Here is a 20,818-nt window from a genome sequence, read left to right on the forward strand (position 1 = left end):
ACAGTGTTCAATAGGTTCTTAATGAATTACTTTTGAAGGTAACTGTTATACTGTATCCTCACCAACATTTAAATGTGTTAACATTTAAAAGTCTTTTTTTAATGAATCAGAAGTAGTATCTTTAAAAAAAAAAAGTATCTTTTAAAAATTTGCATTGTTTCATTAATGAGTAGAATGAACTGTTTTTGTTTTTTTTTTTTTTTTAATTTTTTAAAAAGATTTTATTTGTTTGAGAGAGTGTGAGTCTCAGAGCACAAGCAGGGGAGAGGGCTGGAGGGAGAGGGAAAAGCAGACTCCACCCTGAGCAGGGAGCCCAGTGTGGGGCTCTGTCCCACGACCCTGGGATCACGACCTGAGCCAAAGGTAGACACTTAACCGCTTGAGGCACCCAGGCACCCGAATGAACTATTTTTCACTGGGCATCTGGTTTTTTTAGGTGTTTGTGGATTTTGCTCACTCACTTATTTAGGTCTTAGGAGGATTCTTAATTTATATGCATTTTTTTATAGATTAAGGATAATAACCCTTTTTCGTATCAGTAGTTATTTTTGTCTGCTTGCTTTTTTTTTTCATGTAACATTTTAATTTGTTTTCCCCCATAGCTTTATAACATAGAAGAATTTCATACACCTAGGAGATAAAATAAGTATTACTGTGGAAATTGTTTAACTTACAGTATAGTGTGTCAGTGGAATAGATTTTACTTTACTTTTATCATTGTAGAATAATAACGTAAACACAGAATATCCTCATCAAGTACTCAGAGATCTTAAAAAGTAAAATATAAAAGGATGACCCAGGGCAAAAGTAGGATAGAATATATCTAATTCTATTGGCTTATTGATGTTGCAATTCTAAGACAGCTTTTTCCCCCCCCCCCCATAGATGAAGTGTTCAGAGGACATGAGCCAGGGCAAGCAGCAAACAGGTCTGTGTCTGCAGCTGATGTTGTTTTATATGGAGTGAACCTGATTCTGCCTCTGATGTCACAGGATCTTTTGAAGGTAATTGAAGACAGTGAATGTGAACATCCAAAGTGTGTATATTTGGAGTTAAGATGTTTTAGACAAGAATACACCTGATTTAATGAAGGGGGTATAAGTACCTGCTTATCTGTTAAGTACACACGAAAACTAGAATTTTAAGTTCCTATTGTGTGTCGTTCACACTCCTGTATGCAGCTCAGTGCGCAGTTTATGTCCTCATTTAATCATGGCCCAGAGTCCCACATTCACTGGTGATTAGTGACAGAAAAAAATGGTTCTTTTAGAAACTTAGTTCTAATGTTGGCAGTTCTGATTCCCTCATCATTTGTCATTAGACAACTTAAGTTATATGTTTGGGTGTATTCCACTGATACTTTTGAACATTATTCTCAGGTGTGAGGGATTGAGCTATAGAAGGCATTTTCTATGCACCCCATGTAGAAGTGGGATGGTAAAAAACCAAGACTACCGCAGTTTTTAAATTTGTGTACGTTCTGATAACCTTGTATCTTGGTTTCAGCAGTCAGTATCGGTGGTGATGAGTCTGCCTTTTCTTCTTCCTTTAAGTACCACAGGGAATGAAAGTCTCTTTTGTGAGTTGTCATAGAGGGTGAGGGTGAGGACAAAGATGTGGATGGGAAGGAAGTGGGAAGTGTGTGCGTGTGCGCATGTTTGGAGCTCACACAAGGTGGAGTGGGAGAGGAAAAGAGAAGTCAGTCATGGGAAGGAAGAAGATAGAGGTTGAGAAGTGGTTGAAAGTTGGGGTTTAAGAATAGGAGGTTCTGCCAGGTTCCCACAGAGTGGGCTGGGACCACATACTTCTTTCCTTGAGAAATGTTTTTAGGAGAGGATTCTGAAGCCCTGTTAGCCAAATATTCATGTAGCTACCAGTAGTAGGGGGATGTTTAGTAAGTTCTGTATATTGCTTTTCTTTTAGGATTTTTGGTTTGGTTTTGAGAGTTTTTTCTCATCAAATAGACCATTAAACAGTTAGATGTGTATTAAATGTACATTGCCTGCTTTTTACTTCAGTTTTCCAGGACTGTCAGCCAACTTTTGGAAGTGTGAAGGAGTGAATATTCTATTCTCTACATAATCCTAACAATTCGTATTTCTCTAACATGCTGGAATGCGAATAAACACATTTGCAAAAGGGTTTTAATCATAGGTCATTTAATAATTTGAAATTGGCTGTTTTGTCTACTTTTCAAGGTAAAGAGGCTATCTGCAGTTGGCTGTAGCTTTTATTAACTGTCCAGAAGATAATTGTTCCTACTATGTATTACTTTTGTATACTAAAATATTCCCTTTATTATAACTTATTTTTACATTTAATTTGGTCTTCATGTTTTCTATATCTTGAGTATGTTTTCAAGACATCATTGTACTTTAAGTTTGTCGGTTATTACTTTATTTACTGCATTAATGAATATAGAAATTAGGTACCAGTAAGCATCTAAATAATATTTCTTTTTCAGTTTCCAACCCTTTGTAATCAGTACTACAAATTAATCACATTTATTTGTGAGATTTTTCCTGAAAAAATACCACAGCTTCCTGAAGATCTTTTTAAAAGTCTGATGTACTCTTTAGAACTAGGAATGACATCATATCCTTTAATTGAGCGTCATTATCATTTGTCACTTGGGGAAAAAGATCTTACCTAAAGAAGTTTCTTAAATTTGTGTTTTTTTAAAAATTTCTTTTGTGTTTTAGTTTTATTTCTTTAGAAAGCAGTCATCTCTCTAACTACTTTAGTTCTGTGTTTTTTTTTGTTAGTTTGCCTCACCTTGTTCTCATTTCACAGATCCCAGAGGTGTTTGGTGCCTGATCCCGAAGTCACTCTTTTCGTTAAGAGCCCCAATTAGTAATGTCATATACTGTTGCTGAGTCTCTGACCTTAGCTTCCGGATAGTAGAGAAAAATAAGGCTTTTTAACAGTTGTGTCCTCTTGATCAGAAACACTAGAAATCTATAGTCCAGCTCCCTCTCAGAACCACTGGAAACCTTTTCTCACATAATGGTGTATAGACATACTGCACACTAACCTACTCCCTTACCTGTATTCAGTCCTAGAATTTGCTAATAGCTATAACTTTTTAATCTTTAATAAGTCAAATATATCTAGTTTGTTCCTTGACCTTCATGATCAGAATGAGTTCGGAGGTTTGCCAGCTTTGCCTGGAAGCTTTGACACCGTTAGCTGAACAGTGTGCTAAAGCACAAGAAACAGATTCACCTCTTTTTTTAGCAACACGGCACTTTCTTAAGGTAAGATGTTTGGGTGGCCTGTCATGAAACCATCTGCTTTAATAATTATGGTCAGTGCATGTAAATCTTAATTCAAATGAGGAAATGGTTACATCATTCATAAAGCAGGAAATCATTACTTTTTGCTCACTGCGCTTTCTGGCTATAATTCCCTGAATACATTATTCTCTGCTTTTATTGTGTGTTCTCGAAAATCAGAGTGGTAAAAGTAACAGAGAATTTGGTCACTTGATGATTTCGTTTATCACAACAAGGGGGAACAACCCCTTATGGTTGGATTTTTAAAAAACTTTTCTTTAATTTTCAGATTTATTTAATAAATAAGAACAACTACCACCCCTCTTTTTCTTTTTTTGGAATGGGGAGGGGCTGGAAGACTGTATGATAATCATATATTTTTATTTAGATGTTTTATGTTGTGTACTTTCAGCTGGTTTTTGATATGCTGGTTTTGCAAAAGCACAACACAGAGATGACCACTGCAGCCGGTGAAGCTTTCTACACATTGGTGTGCTTGCATCAGGTACTGGACACAAGTGTTTTCATGGGACTCTGCTCATTTTTTTAGCAAGGAGATTATTCATACAGAGAGTGGGCCTTTAATACTTCTAGTTCTTAGAGAATCTGTGACTCATTGCTTCCATTCTGTTTCGGTGAGGCTGTATTTCTTTGTCACTTCTGACTTTCTGTGTTTATTTGACAGTCTGTTTGTCAGTTAATAAGGACTTCTTTTCCTTTCTCCACTGTTGTGAATCATCCTTTGCATTGATTGCTGCCCTAAAGCTTTTCCTTAAACAAGTGTTAGAAACCAGGAATCAGCCTGAACGAATAGTAGTGACATGGTTTTTGTTCTTGAGGAACTCAAAGTATAAGGGTGACCAGATGAGTAAGACCGCGGACCCAGAGGAGTATGCCTTAGGAAAGCATGGAAATCAGCAGTGTGTATTTTCTCTCACAGTATTCAAAGTGTATTACTTCATATTACACTATGGAAAAGAATATATTGTTTCATTTTATTTTGTTCAGCCTTTAAAGACTCTGAAGTACTCATTCACTGGGGGTTAATATAGTGGAAGAAAAGTTACGCTAGCTCACCTGTCCCTTCCCTATTCCAGTATTCCAGTATTCCAGTCCCTTCCCTAGTCCCTTCAGGTATATGAGAGAAACCATATTGGGTCATCAGCTGCCTTAGTTACCCAGCACTCCTTACCCAACACTCCTTTCCCCTTTTTTGGTCTCCCCACCCCTGCCACCAAGCACATGTAAATGTCCCTCATGACTACGTGATTTACTTTTTTTTTTTTTTTTAATTATTATTACAAAAAAGCTTTGGCTTTTTTTTTTCCTTCCTTGTTTAAAGTCCATAGTATTTGCTGTGAGTATTTGCACTTAGAGTTTGATTTTATTTGATTTTATTTACCTGTTTAATGAAGATAGGATTTTGAGGCCTTTCATGTTACTTAAAGACTCCCTATGCGACCTGCACCCCAAGCTGAAGTTATTCTGGGACTTCAGGTCTTGCTGTGCTCTGTAGGTACTACTTCTGCAGATGGTGCCCAGCTCAGGTCTGTGGCCTTTTGCTGTCATCTTACTTTCTTATTGCTTACTAGGAGGATAGGTGTCTTTTCCCTGTAGATATAAGCCATTGCATTTCAGTTGCCTTTAAAAAAAAAAAAAAGAAAGAAAAACAAATTTACACATTGTAGAAAGGAGAGCAGGGCTTTAGGTTTGGCTAATATCAAATCTTGCTGGGTCTGGCCCTAGAGGGGCTATCATTTAGGGAAATGATTTGAGTTTATACTTACTTCTCTGTGAGAGGTCTGTTGCTTGGATAGAGCATTTCGGGTGGCCATCCTGGTTTTATGCTTGTAGGTCAAGGATGGCTACTGTGCCTTACTCTTCCTTTCTAAACATAATTAACATTTCATTTCACCATTTGGTCTATCATGATATCCCAAGGAGCTAATGAAAAGTAGTATCAGATCCACTTTTTTTTTCAAGAGAGCTTATCTTGAAAAGCTGTTTTGTTTGAATGTCCCCTAACCCCACACCTACTTCTCTATATAAGGCTTTATTATAGAGGGCATTAGAAACAGAATCTCTACACATACACCACTACCCCACTCCCATGTTCCTGTGTTTCTTATGCTCTTTCTCCCAGAGGCATTGGGTCCATTACTGGTTCGGAGTTACATTTGCTCAAAGTGTTCTACTTCCACCTTGAGAAAGGACTGAAATACAGTCTTCCCACTATGCCACCTCCTTCCAAACAACTCCTGTCTGCCTTTGTGTGACTCTGCTGTCCTCAGAACTGAGTCAACAGGATGTCTATATAAACCTCTGGAAAACTGTTGAAAGTCAGGTTGCAGACTTAGATTATATATAAAATGCAAAATAAATATGAAAAATGTGCTTGGAAAACAGAGAAGAGGTACACAACACCGTTGGTAATTGCATGACTTCTGGAGCCAAGCAGCCTGGATTCTTGCTGTAAAAGCAGTGCAATAAAAAAAAAAGGGGGGGGGATATAGTGCAGTCTTGGACATATTACTTATATCACTGTATGTAAGAACTTCATCTATGGAACAGAAATATAAACAGTACCTACCTCATAGGATTGTTATAAAAAGTAAGTTATGAATATAAATGACTGGAACAGTACTTGAAATATAAACTTTCAGTAAATGTTAACTGTTAAAAAGAGTTGTCATGATCATTTCACAATGTATTCAAATATGGAATTATTATGTACATAATGTAATGTTATATGACAGTTATACTTTAATATAAGAGAAAAGACCTGTTATACCCTGACTTTCAGAATCCCACAAGCCAGTACCAGATGTGATCTATTGTGTGACATTTGAGGAAGATAAATGTTCTTACGTGTACTTTATCTCTTCAATAGGCTGAATACTCTGAATTGGTTGAAACATTACTGTCAAGTCAACAAGACCCAGTTATTTACCAGAGATTAGCAGATGCCTTCAACAAACTCACTGCAAGCAGCACTCCTCCTACGCTGGATCGGAAGCAGAAGATGGCCTTCCTAAAGAGTTTAGAAGAATTTATGGCAAATGTTGGTGGTCTCCTTTGTGTAAAATAAACAACAAAACTTTATGCTTAATTTAGATCTTTCTGCAAAGTGCACTGAATTGCTAAAAGCTGACTTGAGTCTTGTCCTGTTCTTCAATTCCTTGGCCGTTTTGGATTTTGGAGAGCCTGAAAGTTTGATATTTAATGCAGTGAAACAGGAGAGGTCACTTTGAATCAGCTTCTGCTGTTGGGTGTTAGCCACAATCTGTCATATATGTCTTGTAGATTTTGAATGGTGATTTAGGATTTTCAGTTCCATATATGTGCAAACAGATATGGCACCATGAAATGCATATTCAGTGCCTTTCCCCCCTTATCAAAACATTAGGTGGCTAGCCAAAGTTTAGAATTTTTGTTAAATTAAATATTAGATGGACATATGCTCCCTGTTATTTCTCAAAATGTTGTCCATAGATCACCTGCATCACTCAAGGAGCTGGTTGAAAAGGTAGTTCTTGGGTCTTAACTGTAGATCCTCAAAGTCATAATTTCTGTGTGTTGGGCCTTGGATTCTTCATCTTAATAAGCCCCTCCCCTCTGCCACCCCAAAAGTTTTGAATCAATGCAAAAGACATTGGAAACTCCTAAGAGGTTTTGTGCTTTCAGACTTTTCCTCCCTTTGATGATAAGGTTTATAATTGAGCAGGAAGAAGACACACCAGGTGTTTGTTGGCTTCTTGTAGCACACGCTCTCACTCTTTCTTTTTTGTAACATCCCTGGTGTCGCAGGTTTTGTGTAATGCAGGTCTCTAATCATACTCTGATGCCTGAACTTAAGGAGGAAAATACATGTACATTTTTGTTCCATAAAAAGAACTTTAGGAACTGTAGCCATTTCATTGCCTTAATTTTAAGAAGAAAATACAAAAAAGAGCAGATTTGTTTTAGTAAGAAATCAAGTCTTGACGCTTCAGAGTTGGTTTAGGGTGTTAGCTGCTATGAACCTGGTGCCCTTTTGATCGTGTATTTATGTGGGTTTATGAGTGAAATGAAAGTCTCATTCATTTATAGTCTAACTTTTTGAGTATGTATTTCTTCAGCCATGTAGCCGTGGCTAATAATCTACTCTGAATGGCTTGCTTAAGCAATAACTATTTTAAAGGATGTGAATTACTGATTCATACAGACTATTATACATTGGGGCATTAGGGGCAATAATTATGCTAGAGTGGACATTCTCCTCATTTCACAGGAGCCATGTAAATTTAATTTAAGAGATTAAAAAATTCCTATTTAGATCCTCTAGTTTGACTTTTCTAATCAGGACTTTTGTACTGCTGCCATGCTCCACTTAATTCTATGTGCCAGCTTAAATTATGGAAATGAAAGCTAATTTATAAATTGCAGGCATATGAAACTCTGCCCACTTCAGTGTCAGAAATCCCACAGCACAGTGACAGAGGACTGTGGTGCAGGCGCACTCTGCAGCTGTGCTTCCAAGGGGTGGGCTTTCTCCTCCTGTGTTCTTGAACACGCTCAACTGTCCTTCGAATGTAGTGTTGATATCTGAATTGCATATAGTACATGCACCTTCACATGAGGTGCTGTGCAAAACTTTGTATAACTCTGTGCTACTAACAGTTATAGTTAACAAAACTGGAGCATCGAAATTACACCCACCCTGTGCATGTGACATTAGACACGAGTGAATGCAAAGCCTAGGGCCATAACTTTGTAAGGAACATTACTCTTAATTCGATCACTGTTAAGTAACAACTGAGGTGGAGCAAAAATATCTTAAAAGACAGGTAGGAAAAAACTAATATCACTCTTCATGAAATATACATATTATATTTTTAAAAACACTTCGAACAAGTGCATTTATTTTTAGATTTCTTCTTCTTTTTTCCCCTTAACTTGAAGTCTGATGTGGCAGTGTTCTTGGTGTTTTATGTTTCCCAGCTCCCTAATGCTTTCTCAGTAGTTGTGAGCTGTATGTATCTGTGTGTTCAGTAATATAGTCCCTTTGCCAAAGGACCCTGAAATACGCAACTGACTGGGTAGGTCTGCTGGCCATGACAAAACTATAATCAGATTGTTAAAAGTAAGGAAAAGAAAGTAGGAAAAAAAGTAGGAAAGAAATGACTTGTTAAATAAAAAGGCATCAGTATTTAATAACTTTTCTATAGACAGAAATGTATCTGCTGAATTGGCCCAGATATTATTACAGTACTGCAATTTCATTAGATCAGTTTCAGTTAAAGTGAGATTTACTTCAGATTGGACCAAATGATACTTCAGTATCACCAGAATGTTGATTAGTGGCAAACGGGAAAAACAGCCACCACCATTTTCTAGGTAAAGGGGGTGCCCCTTTAATTGTAATGGCTAAGACTTCTTTTCAGGGTGTTTGTGTATGTTTGCCTGGTTGAATATTTGCTTAGTTTGGGTCTTTTGTTTTACTTTGTCCAGTTTTGTCTTTGGCTGTGTTTACTGGCTCTGGTTTTGAGGGTTTTTGTTTTAATGCTCTTGGCCCAGTGGATGTAAAGAACACTGGCTTAATTCCAGTAAATTGGTTCATACTATTAAACTAAGTTGTTAAAAGAGTTTTAAAAACAAAAACATTATTTTTGCCTCCCTTTTTATATGTTAAAGGGACACTGTTGAAGATATGATTTTTAGAATTTTGTGTTTTACAAAATTTCTGTTGTTCATATATAGTATCCTTTAACTTACAGTTTTCAGTTCATTCTTTATTTGACTTATTTCTGTTTTTATTTTCCTTTCCCATTTGTTTCCCAAAGTCATAGTCTCTACAGAGTCCCACGGCACAATCACTAGGGACTTGGTCCTTTCACAATTTGTATCCATGTAACAGCACCTGTAACTGTATTCTTATAGCTCTGTTAAAAGGATTAGTTTGTCTTTACAGTCCTTCTGGATAGGTGGCTGCCTGGGTAGCTAAACTATTTGGCAGTATTTGACAGTGTCCTTCTCAACACATTTATCCCGGTCTTTCTGCCTTGCTGTCTCTCAATCTCTTGGAAGACAGGGGGAGCATGTTAACATCACTGCATTGAGTTTTTTGGTCTGGTATAAAGTATGACATGTTAAAAAAAAAATCTTTGCAATATTTTTCAAATTTTAAGAATTTGGTCTTACTTCATTGTAAACCATGTATCTAATTACATTACATTGCTCTGTTCAGATATGATGGTTACACCTTTTTTTTTTTTTAGTTTTCACTTCACAACCAAGCATCTCTATTATTATAACTTCCCCCTCCGGCCAGCAATATTTAACACTCCCCTTACAGTCTTTGATTGAATTTTCTCTTTTACCAAGACGTCAAGTCTTTGTCTTTCTAATATCACCATATTTCCCATTTCAGTTAATACTTATATGAATCCCTCAAGTATTGAAGAGAACTAGCTTTCAGTTTCAGGGATTTCAGGTTTGAGTATCCTAGTATTCACTGTCAGTTGAACCCTTAAAAAAAAACCCCTTTTAAAACAGTTTTACTTGTTTCTGTTTGCCACTTCCATCATTAGAGGTGGTTGTCATTAGACCTTATAAGTTAGCTGTCTCTGACAGATAATTATCATTATTGGTTCCTGAATAAAATATTAACTGTTAAAGCAGAAGGAACCTCAGAACTTCTTAGTGTTTGTGTGTTTTTTTTTTAACAGAATAAGGAACTGACTTGATGTAAGTTTTTTAACATAATTTTCTATAAATTCTTCTACAAAACAGCATAGCTGATTTGAGGATATAATAATGTTTTAAATTATTTTAAAATGCAAGTGGACATTCTCTGATTTGGTAAAACACTACATTTAAGAATTCTTCAAAAATTGATTTTCTAAAATTAAAAAATGTCCAAATTAGGTATGTTGCTGAGCTCAAATTAATTTGAAGTACCCTGGTGAAAGCTGAACTTTAAATTCTTAAATTTAGATGTGAGAAATGTGAAATATTCCTCATTGATGATAATGGGAACCCATAACATACTTAGCCAAAGAATATATTTGGTTCAGGTAAAGATACAAACCTAATAATGGGCATCCATTCTTTTTTTAAAGAGGATGGATGAAGTAATCTGTTTCTGGCCTGTAACTCTCTCTACTTTGGATAGACTGAAATATTACATGGCCGCTTCAGTGGTGATTGGGAGGTGCAGCTGGCACATTAGACTTCTGAGACTCACACCAAAAACCATCTTCATCCACCTCACCCACTGGGGTTTGCACTTCACTTATTCCCAGGCCTTTCCACCAGTAGAGAGAATTTGTTGTTTCTTTTTCAATCTATATTCTTAGGCCTCTTAGCTATTAGGAGCTGTCAGATGTGTACTAATAGCATATTTTCCTAACCTGAAATTAAAAATACTGCATCTGCACCATGTACCTGATGGGGATCTGACCTCAAGTGTGTTCTGAGCCCAGGCTTCCTGGCGTGGTGTCTTTTTTACCACGTAAGATTATGACAAATTGCAAATACTGGTATTCGATTTGGTTCTCTGTACAAAGAAAGAAGCTCCATGCAGTGAGTTTGTGGTTTAATGGTCACAAAATGTTAGCACTGCTACCATTCAGCACGTGTAAAATTTTTTAAATTTATAAATATTAAAATTTTAAACTTACACTAAGACTTTTCAGTTTTTTTAAGAAACCCAGGGATGAGTATACTGTTTAAATATTTACCTCTATTAACATTACTGAAGGTATAAAGTTGCATTTAATTTTTCAAAAGATGCTACAGTATGATTTTAGGAAATAAATCAAGGCTATGTATTGAGCCAGTTACAAGCTGAATATCAAATTGATAAAATTTTATTTGTATTTTTAAAATCCATAAATGGGAGTTAAATGTGTCTTTTCACTAAATATTTTTATTACATTTTTGTTTTGACCATGTGTGATTTGTTCATGGGTATTTAGCTAGACTGTTTTATGAAGCTTATTGAAATGGTGCTAGTTCATTTACAATCATAGGATGTTTGGGGACATTACACAGTCATAAGATAATTTTGAATAAAAAACGTGAGACATAACTGTATAGATAAAATAAAGATTTGCATTACCTTTTGGGAAAACACCCCAACCCTAATAGAGTATTCAGAATTCAGAAAGGAAAAGTTTTGTTTATATTCTGTAATATTGAGCATATTTATTTTTTTATTTCACCTCACAGTCTTACAAACATTTCCAGAGTTATTAGTCAAATCGCTGGATTTGGGCATATTTGTAGTAAATATTAGTAGTTTGGGTCATTCTCTCCGAGCTTTCAGGGAAAGTGGAGAATTACCATCCTGTTCTGTGTTAGACTTAACAGACTTTCACCCTTTCTCCAGTCTTAAGTCTTGTAAACATGCGCAGTGGAAAGTTAATTTTTTTTAAGAAAAGCAAATGCTTGAAATATATTTATTTAAACTTGATTTTGCTTTGAATATTCATTGATTTATTATGGTATTTCTTAGGTTATGTTGAAATTTGATTCTACACCAAGGGTAGATAAAGAAAAAGCAGGTTGTTTAAGGGACAGAGTAAGTAGAGTACATGTTGAGTTTTTGTTTCACCCTCTTTCATTATTAAGGAGGGACGTTAGGCACAATCACCTGTCATTTGAAGAGAGCCATAGGTGATATTTAAGGTCCCACATATAAAAATTTTTTTAAAAAAAAATCATCTTTAATGGTTCTCTCTAAAAATACAGTCATTTGTGAATAATGCCTCTGGTGCATTGATTAGATTATGTTACATTTTTGTTTGTGTTTTAAGCAGAGCTTCTCAGATTGGGTCTTGTGCATTCTTTGTAATCTCAAATGGCAGTTCAATTTGACTTTCTTTTAAAACTAAGTGGAAGCAAAAACATGTTCAGTGAAACCAATGAGGAAATCTTCGGCTCAGAAATTCCATACAGTACTAATAGCAGCGTTATGTCTTACCTCCTATTGACTTCTTTCCGGGTAAATTATTTTTAACGACTAGCATGACTATGAACAGAGGTAAGTCACTGATGATTCCTGGATTTGAAGAATGATAAAACTGAAATGAAGCGTGCTTAAATAGGGATGTGCTAAATATTATTTTCATAGTAGTCAGTGATTTTAAGTTTTGATGGTTTTCATGTCCATTTACTTTGCCAGGTGAATCTTCAAATATTCCTATTAGTAAGCCTAAGATCTTGGGCTGTAATACTCATTTGTACACCTGCTTATAACTGCATTGCCCTGGATGGTCCTTTCTGAGGACTCAACTGGTAAAGCCTTTTGAACTGATACAGTACAGGGGAGAGGCAGAGAGACTTAGATTCAATTCCTAACTAAGCTATTTAGGGTTTATGTTAATTTCCATGGGCCTATCAGTTATATCATAGGACTATAAGTGTTGATTCTTCCCGAAGGAAAAATTTTAAACATGGTAATGGATATAATAGTAGATGCTTAGCAGATTCCATTATATTTAAAGATTATTTCCAAGAACACATTTTGATCAATAAATGTGTCCTAATACAAAGTCTAATACCTGATTGTCATTAATTACTTTCAAATACTGTGACACCTACACATCAATAAAATGTGACCTTCTAGCCCTAGCCAAACCAGCATGTTGATATTGGGATAGATTTCACCATATTATTTACTGTTTCTTCTTTTCTAGATGATAAAATCGATAATAATTTAAGTCGGTGGTTTCATTTCTGTTGAATATTCAGCTTCTGTTCCTACAACAATAATAATCCTAAAGTGATTCCTAAAGTAAGTTTCAAGAATCACTAATTCTTTATGACTTAGTGTTATCAAAGAAATTGGAGAAATAAACCAAGTGGGGGTTTTTTTTGGTTGGTTTTTTGTTTTTACTATGTGAAGCTAAAGCTTTACTACACTAATGCACATTGGAAACTCTAGAAGATCTTAATGAGATTTTCTTCAGCTTATTTAATGGTTTCTTCTCAAAGCATATTATGGGACTAGAATTCTAGCGAACATCCTTTGCAACATGCTTAGGTTGAATAATCTGGTGATACAGTACTTGACGAATGGAAGAAAAAGACTGTGTTCTTGTAATTATGGGTAATTACTAGTTATTTTTTAGAAAGGGAAAAACGAAGCTAAAGTTCATCTTATGAAACATTTTCAAAGTAATCTTCATTCCTTTCATGTACCATTTCTGAAGAGTAGCAAGATGAACAAAAATAATTTCTGAATACACAAAGGAGTAATTCCTGGATTGAAACTGATTTGAAAGCATCTTTCAAGTCTAGTTTAACTTAACAGATAATCTTCACTTTACTTCAATAATAAATTGCCTTTGATGTTTTACATTTCTTAATGATTTTCAAAAACCATTAAATTACAACGCAAACATTTCACCAGGAAAATTCTGATCTTCATGCAGTAGAGACGTGCTGTCTGGGCAGTCAGCACTCTTGGTGAAGGTACAATTATATGAACTTCCTGACATCTAGGTCACTTTATTTATAAAAATAACACGTAGCCGTACATGAAGCTACCTTGTGTCTCACATGTTATGAAAGCAATTGAAACTTTGAAAGCTTAAAAAGATGTTTCTATTTCTTTTTTTTAAAAGATTTTATTTATTTACGACAGATAGCAAGAGAGAACACAAGCACAGAGGAGCTGGAGAGGAAGAAGCAGACTCCCACTGAGCAGAGAGCTTGATACGGCACTAGATCCCAGGACACTGGGATCATGACCTGAGTCGAGGTCACTTAATGACTGAGCCACCCAGGAGCCCCTAAAAAGATGATTCAAACCAAAAATAATTTGCTTTACCATAAATTTTCTGATAATTTACAAGCCAAGGCAGTCTCATATGTATGGACACTACCTGCCATACAGTATGCCACATACAGTATGCCACTGTACTGCCATAAAAATTGGTTATTGTTTCTTGGTTCATGTTATTGATTTCTTTTAGCTTTATATATTTTCTTTAGAGCCTCTTGGCTAAGTTACATCTGATTTTGAAATATTTTGTAGATTTGTCTTAAGTTCGAAGCATTCAAAGTAAAGCATGTTACAGACCTGCGAATAGTACTTAAAATTACGGTACTCAACAAAGTTGTAAACCTCTTTTATGAACTACTGAATGTCATCATTTGGCAGCTGAGCAATTCATTTATATCCTCATCCAAAAAAAAGGACTTAAAGCTATTCAGAAAATAGGTAACTTAGCAAGATCATAAAATTGATAAAGGAAGGTAGGAACATAACATTGATTGCCTTGGGGAATGGAAAAATATCTCACTTGAGTTTCAGTGACAGTAAAGCTGGAAGGGAACCTCTCACACTGTGTGTTATGTGGTAGGTACTGTGTGCTAGATATCTTACATACTGAAGGCACTCAACTCTGAAGACTCTGAAGGACTCCTGGCAAGTCAGCTGACCAAAAAGTACCTATCATTTTCAATGTTGTTGCCTCATAATTACATTGTTTGCCCAATTAGTAGCGGGTCTTATTTCAGCATGTCATCATTCACCAATCAGCTCTTGCGCTCATTTATATCTCTTGCATTCTATAGCTAACCCCCAAATGAAAAATGCTTCTAATTCTGTCAATATTACAAAGCCTCAATTTAATGTCTTAATGCCTCTATTTAAAAAATTTTTTTTAAATTCCTGTATTAAGACTGGGTAAACTAGACAGAGGTTTGAATTTAATATTTGTAAAACGGACATCTAGCTTCAAGTGCAAAATAAGCTACCTGAATACGTTTAATTTGAAGGGAATCTAAAACCTTAAATTTTGTCTATTGCTACCATTCTTAGGTGTAATTTATAAGACAGAGAAACGAGAGGAAACAGTTCCTATCAAGAGTCAGCACTTGTCTCTTAGAGCGGGACTTTGAAGGCCTGGAGGAAACTGCGTTCACCCGCCTTCCGGAAGCGCCCTCGGGCGGGAGGCTGTGCGCATGCGCCAATGCAGCACGGCCCGGCCCCGCCCACTGTCCCATCATGGAGTGACTGCGCACGCGTGGTTTGTGAGTGGAAGATCCCCGGTGCCAAGGTGGGGTAGTTTCCGAGCTGCTCTGCGGCTTCGGAATCGATTGTGGTTCTTTTTCTCTTGTGACCCTTTCTACAGTGCAGTGAAAGAGGAGGGGTTTCAATTAGTGGTGTCTGGGGATGGCTGCCGAGCTGAGAGGGGAACCTGGTTGCTGTTGTATGAGACCTGGCCTCGTGGGCCCCGGCCCGGGAAGGTCCGCACGGCTGGGCTTTGGCAGTCCAGGTGCGGGGAAGAGTCAACCTCCAGGCTAGGGCAGCACGAGAACTCCCCTCCGATCAGAAACGGAACTGGAGCCTACTGCCATTTACTTCTTTGTCCCGGACGTTCAAGCCTCCACACCTGTCTCCTGGGGCCTTAGGAGGCAGGTCTTCTGCTGGGCGCAGGGTGTTAAGTGGCGTAGACCAGGCCCTAGCTCCCCAGCGCAGGCGGGGACACGGGAAACTTAGCGGTACTGAAGGGCAGTAGCGTCTTCGTGGTACAGGGATCATAGTAAGGGACCTAGCTGGGATGGGGGACACTTTCCAGGGGAAAGGGAGGATGTATAAGATCAGAAGGATATCTTGACAGGGGCTGTGATTTCGTGGAGGTACACAAAGCAGTTCATCGTGTTGTACGTTTATGATCTGTATTAAACTGTAGGTAAATTTTACCTTTTTTAAAGTTAATTTCTTAAAATAACAGGATAGGGGCGCCTGGGTGGCTCAGTGGGTTAAAGCCTCTGCCTTCAGCTCAGGTCATGATCCCAGGGTCCTGGGATGGAGCCCCGCATCAGGCTCTCTGCTCAGCAGGGAGCCTGCTTCCTCTTCTCTCTCTGCCTGCCTCTCTGCCTACTTGTGATCTCTGTCTGTCAAATAAATGGATAATCTTAAAAAAAAAATAACAGGATAGATAGAATTTTAGAAAATGAGAGGGAAGAAAGCATCTTAGGCAGGGTAACTATGTATACAAAGATGAAAATGAAAGATTCTGGCCCTTTTCTGACAGTAAATGGGATTAAGGGTAGAGTTGTAGGGCAATATGCAAAACTATTTAGGAAACATCTAGGCCATTCTTACCCATTTTCAGAGGGAGCCTTACAGACTACCTCAGATTTCCCTTCCCTCCCTCCACACCCCCTACCCATTTACTCAGGCTCTGAGATGAGCCCTAAACCTAGGGGTTTTTCCTAGTGCTCTTTCCACTGAATCACGCTGCCTCGACTAAAATAACTTGCAGACAGCAATATAATACTGTGTGAATTTATACAGTGAGGGAGGGAGTGGCTTGCTTTAGTAAATTTAATATATGGAAATTGAATTTTATATGTTTGAAGTGTAATTGGATTTACACATTACTTTTTAGGATTACATTAGTTATATTGAGTTAAATACTATTTAAAGAAATAGAAAGTAACCACAGTCCATTAGGAGCCTGCTAATCCCTACTTATGCTGTAAGTTAATGTGTCCAGCCCTTTGTTCATGCTATTCTTTCTGCAGTCCTCACTCTTCATCTTTTCTTCTCCCTCAAGGCCAACTTAAAGTGCCACCTGCTGTTTCACTTCTTTTCGCCCACTCCTGTTCTTCATTCTGATCCCATTGCACTAATGGTGGTGAATGGCGCTTTTCTAATAGAGGACTCACCATGTTATCACAATGATTTGTCTATTTCTCAACCATGGCACTGTAGACATTTGAGGTCAGATAGTTCCTTGTTGTGGAGGGTTGTCTTGTAAATACATGGTATTTGCCAGCATTCCTGGTCTCTACCCACTAGATACCAGTGTCACCCCCCCACCCCCCCCCCACATGCTTCTGACAACCAGAAATATCTCCAGACAGTGCCAAATATTCCCCTTCTGGGGCAGGCAGCGGGGGTACAAAATCTATGAGAACCACCGATCTCATGTATGAGCCATATGAGGCTCAGCATCAGTTTAATAATATGACATAGCACTTCCCAACTTTCCTGGACTTGAAAATCTCTTTCACATCAATTTCATAAACCCACTTAAAAACCATTGTTTTTAAACAATGCTAAAGATACAATAAAGTAAAAAAAAATTTTTTTAAAAAGATATGATAAAGTAGTGACTTAAGTAAAAAAGTGAGAATATTGAAACTAAAGTTCATTTCATTTAGTCTGTAGCAATGTTTATTACATAAGCAGATTTAAGTTTTTCCCACTTAACAAGTGATGCAATCTTGAACTCACTTTATTAAGGTAGAAAGCAGTCTATGATTGCTAAAATTGCAGCCCCCTCCACTCTCCACATATTCCTCCATTGATCTTACTATCATCCAACACATTTTATTCCTGTTGCTTATAGTCTGTGCCTCACTGGAATATAAGCTCCAAGAGGACTGGGACTTTGATTTCCATCACTAAGAATAGTGATTAGTACAACACAGTACCTCAATAAATGATTACCAAATGAATGGATTTGGTCAGCTTTAATGTAAAATTTTATTTTGGAACAGAATCCATACTAAACTATAGATTGGAGTATAAATTGCCTTTTACAGCAGTGAAAGTAGACAGTTTTCTTAAACTGCTTTTTAGAATTTTTTTAAAAACATAAACTGGTTTTCTTTTTATGGTTTTCAGGTTTTATTTCAAGCTGCAGTTTGAAAGCCCTTCTCCACAAATGGAGCTGTGGAAAATGATTAGTACTAATAAATAAAAATTCAAATTTTCCTGTCTATGTCAGGGATATATGTACGTCCATGTGCCTATACAATGTACATGGGTGTGCACACATACATATATGTATATACATATACATATGTATATACATACATTAACACACACATACTTTTTTTGTCCTTTACTTCTTCTAGACAGTAGCGTAGTGTAGCTTTGATCAGGAACTGGTTGTACACTTCAACTCTGCCAGGAGATGCTGGATTGTAATAGTTGCCTGATTCTTTTCCTGAGTGAAAGGAACTCTTAATCCTGAAACACCAAACCAAAATGAAACCTTTTAGTAGATTGTGGATCAATTTGCTATATTTTCTTAGTCTCTCTTGTTCGGCATGCACAACACACTAATCTTTGGAGTTTCCCCCTGGAAATTCTCCAGGCTGATAGCTCCTGGTATGCTTTCCTAAAAATTTATTCTTTGTGCTTTTTGCAGTAAACTGAAGTTGCTCATTTAAAGTCTTCATACCATTGCTTAGTGGGACTGCTGCAGACCCCTCTATGTTCATTTAAGTTACTTTTATTCTAAATTATAACCTCAGAGGCAAATAATTCATCCTGCTGTCTGCATCATCTGTTCACCACAGATTCTTCCACATCTACAGAACTTAACACATTTCTCAAATTAAATATAAACAAAACTATAAAACAACAAAATTCAAATTAGTTCATTGCAAACATTGTTTTATTGCTGAATTAGTAGGCAGTTCTTTTGAGATTATTCCTAATCTACTTGAAACTGTATAATGCATCAGTTCTTTTACCAACCACTTGATGCAAAGGCTATGTCCTCTACCTTCAGTGCTCTTTTTTCTTTCTTTGCCTACGGGAGAACTTATTCTTTAGATCATAGTGTAAATATCCCTTCTTCACGGAAGCCTTTAGTAACCAGAGTCATGACAACAATATAATTTAATTATCTTACTTAACCATCCATTGATATCCATGCTAATAACATTTCCTTCAATATTTTTGTTGTGATAATGTATATGTAACATAAAATTTACCATCTTAACCATTTTTAAGTGTCTGGTTCAGTAGTGTTAATATATTCAGCACTGTTGTACAACAACGGCCACCATCCATTTCCAGAACTCTTTTCATCTTCCTGTAAAACTGAAACTATACACATTAAACAACTTCCCATTCCTCCCATCCCCCAGCAACCACCATTCCACTTGCTGCCTTTATGAATCTGGCAGTGGAATCATAGAGTATTTGTCTTTTTGTGACAGACTTTTTTCACTTAGTATAATGTCCTTAAGGTTCATCCATATTATAGCATGTGTCGAATTTATTTCCTTTTTAAGACTGAATAATATTCCTTTGTATGCGTATCCATTCATCTGTTGATAGACACTTGGGTATTGGTCTCTTAGATCATGTAGAAAACAAAAAGTAGAGTTATAAATTGACATTACAATAAAAGTAATAAAATTACTTTCATAATTGCCCATATATTTACCTTTATGAGATCTTTATTTCTTCTACATACAGCTTTGAGTCACTGTCTAGAGTACTTTCTTTCTTTCTTTTTTTTTTTTTAAGATTTTTTATTTCTTTAATTAACAGAGAGAGAGATCACAAGTAGGCAGAGAGGCAGGCAGAGAGAGAGGGGGAAGCAGGCTCCCTGCTGAGCAGAGAGCCTGATGCGTGGCTCGATCCCAGGACCCTGAGATCATGACCTGAGCCAAAGGCAGAGGCTTAACCCACTGAGTCACCCAGGTGCCCTGTCTAGTGTACTTTCATTTTAACTAGAGGACTCGCTGTACCAATTTTTGCAGGGGAAGTCTAGTGGTAACGAATTCCCTCATCTATTGTTTATCTGTGAATGTCAGTTTCTCCCTCACTTTTTTTTTTAAAGATTTTATTTATTTATTTGATAGAAATCACAGGTAGGCCGAGAGGCAGGTAGAGAGAGAGGAAGAAGCAGGCTCCCCGCTGAGCAGAGAGCCCGATGCAGGGCTTGATCCCAGGACCTTGAGACTATGACCTGAGCCGAAGGCAGAGGCTTTAACCCACTGAGCCACCCAGGTGCCCCTCTCCCTCACTTTTGAAGGACATTTTCATCAGATAGGGGTTGTTGATTTTTTTTTTTTTTTTTCAGCACTTTTTAAGTGTATCAGTCCACTCCTTTCTAGCCTCCAACATTTCTGATGAGAAATCCACTAGTGATCCCTTTTGGTGATCCCTTTTACGTGACAAGTACCCTGTCTTGGTGCTTTCAAGATTCTGTTTTTGGCTTTCCAAGTTATTGTTATAATGTGTGGGTGTTTTGAGTTTATTCTACTAAAGAGGTCATTAAGCTTCTTGGATGTTTATAGTTCTGTCTTTCACCTAATTTGGGAAGTTTTCAGCCATTATTTCTTCAAATAGTTGCTTTGTCCCTTTTTCCTCTCTTTCTGAGACTCCCACAGTGTGTATTTTGGTCTACTTGGTATATGCCCTTAAGTTCTGTTCACTTTTCTTTAGTCTTTTTTTTTCCTTTCTTTCTTTTCCTCAAAGTTAGTAGTTTTAATTATCTTATCTTCAGGTTTGCTGATTCTTCTAATTTGCCTTTGAATTCCTCTAGTGAATTTTTCATTTCAGTAATTGTAATTCTTAGCTCTGGACTCTTTTAGTTTCTTTTTATGTTTCCTATCTCTATTGATATTCCCATTTTGTTCATACATCATTTTCTTAGCTTTTCCCACATCTCCCTTTAGTTTCTTTAACATGTTTTAAAGTCTTTGTCTAGTAGGTCCACCATCTGATCTTTCTCAGCAATGGTTTCTCTTGATTTACTTTTTTCCTTTGAATGGGCTATACTTTCCAATTT

The 20,818-nt window shown here is 36.9% G+C and overlaps 2 protein-coding genes across 4 annotated transcripts in view; both read left to right on the forward strand.

Annotated features, from left to right (window-relative positions):
- The window catches only part of XPO4 (exportin 4), a 125,821-nt gene extending 114,097 nt beyond the window's left edge, over nucleotides 1-11,724 (forward strand). For both annotated transcript variants that reach the window (XM_080798524.1, XM_080798525.1), the window contains 5 exons: nucleotides 886-1,004; nucleotides 2,465-2,595; nucleotides 3,140-3,257; nucleotides 3,688-3,780; nucleotides 6,166-11,724. In XM_080798524.1, the coding sequence (XP_080654650.1) occupies nucleotides 886-1,004; nucleotides 2,465-2,595; nucleotides 3,140-3,257; nucleotides 3,688-3,780; nucleotides 6,166-6,363 (659 nt within the window). In that variant the 3' untranslated portion in view covers nucleotides 6,364-11,724. The remainder of the gene's footprint in view (nucleotides 1-885; nucleotides 1,005-2,464; nucleotides 2,596-3,139; nucleotides 3,258-3,687; nucleotides 3,781-6,165) is intronic.
- A 2,572-nt stretch (nucleotides 11,725-14,296) lies between these two features.
- EEF1AKMT1 (EEF1A lysine methyltransferase 1) overlaps nucleotides 14,297-20,818 on the forward strand; it is a 34,255-nt gene continuing 27,733 nt past the window's right edge. The window contains exon 1 of one of the 2 annotated variants that reach the window (XM_080798527.1): nucleotides 14,297-15,325. The gene's annotated coding sequence lies outside the window, so the exon portion shown is untranslated. The remainder of the gene's footprint in view (nucleotides 15,326-20,818) is intronic. The other variant, XM_080798526.1, reaches the window with a different exon arrangement.

The sequence above is a fragment of the Martes martes genome (genome assembly GCF_963455335.1).
Source record: "Martes martes genome assembly, chromosome: 3".
NCBI classification, from domain to species: Eukaryota; Metazoa; Chordata; class Mammalia; order Carnivora; family Mustelidae; genus Martes; species Martes martes.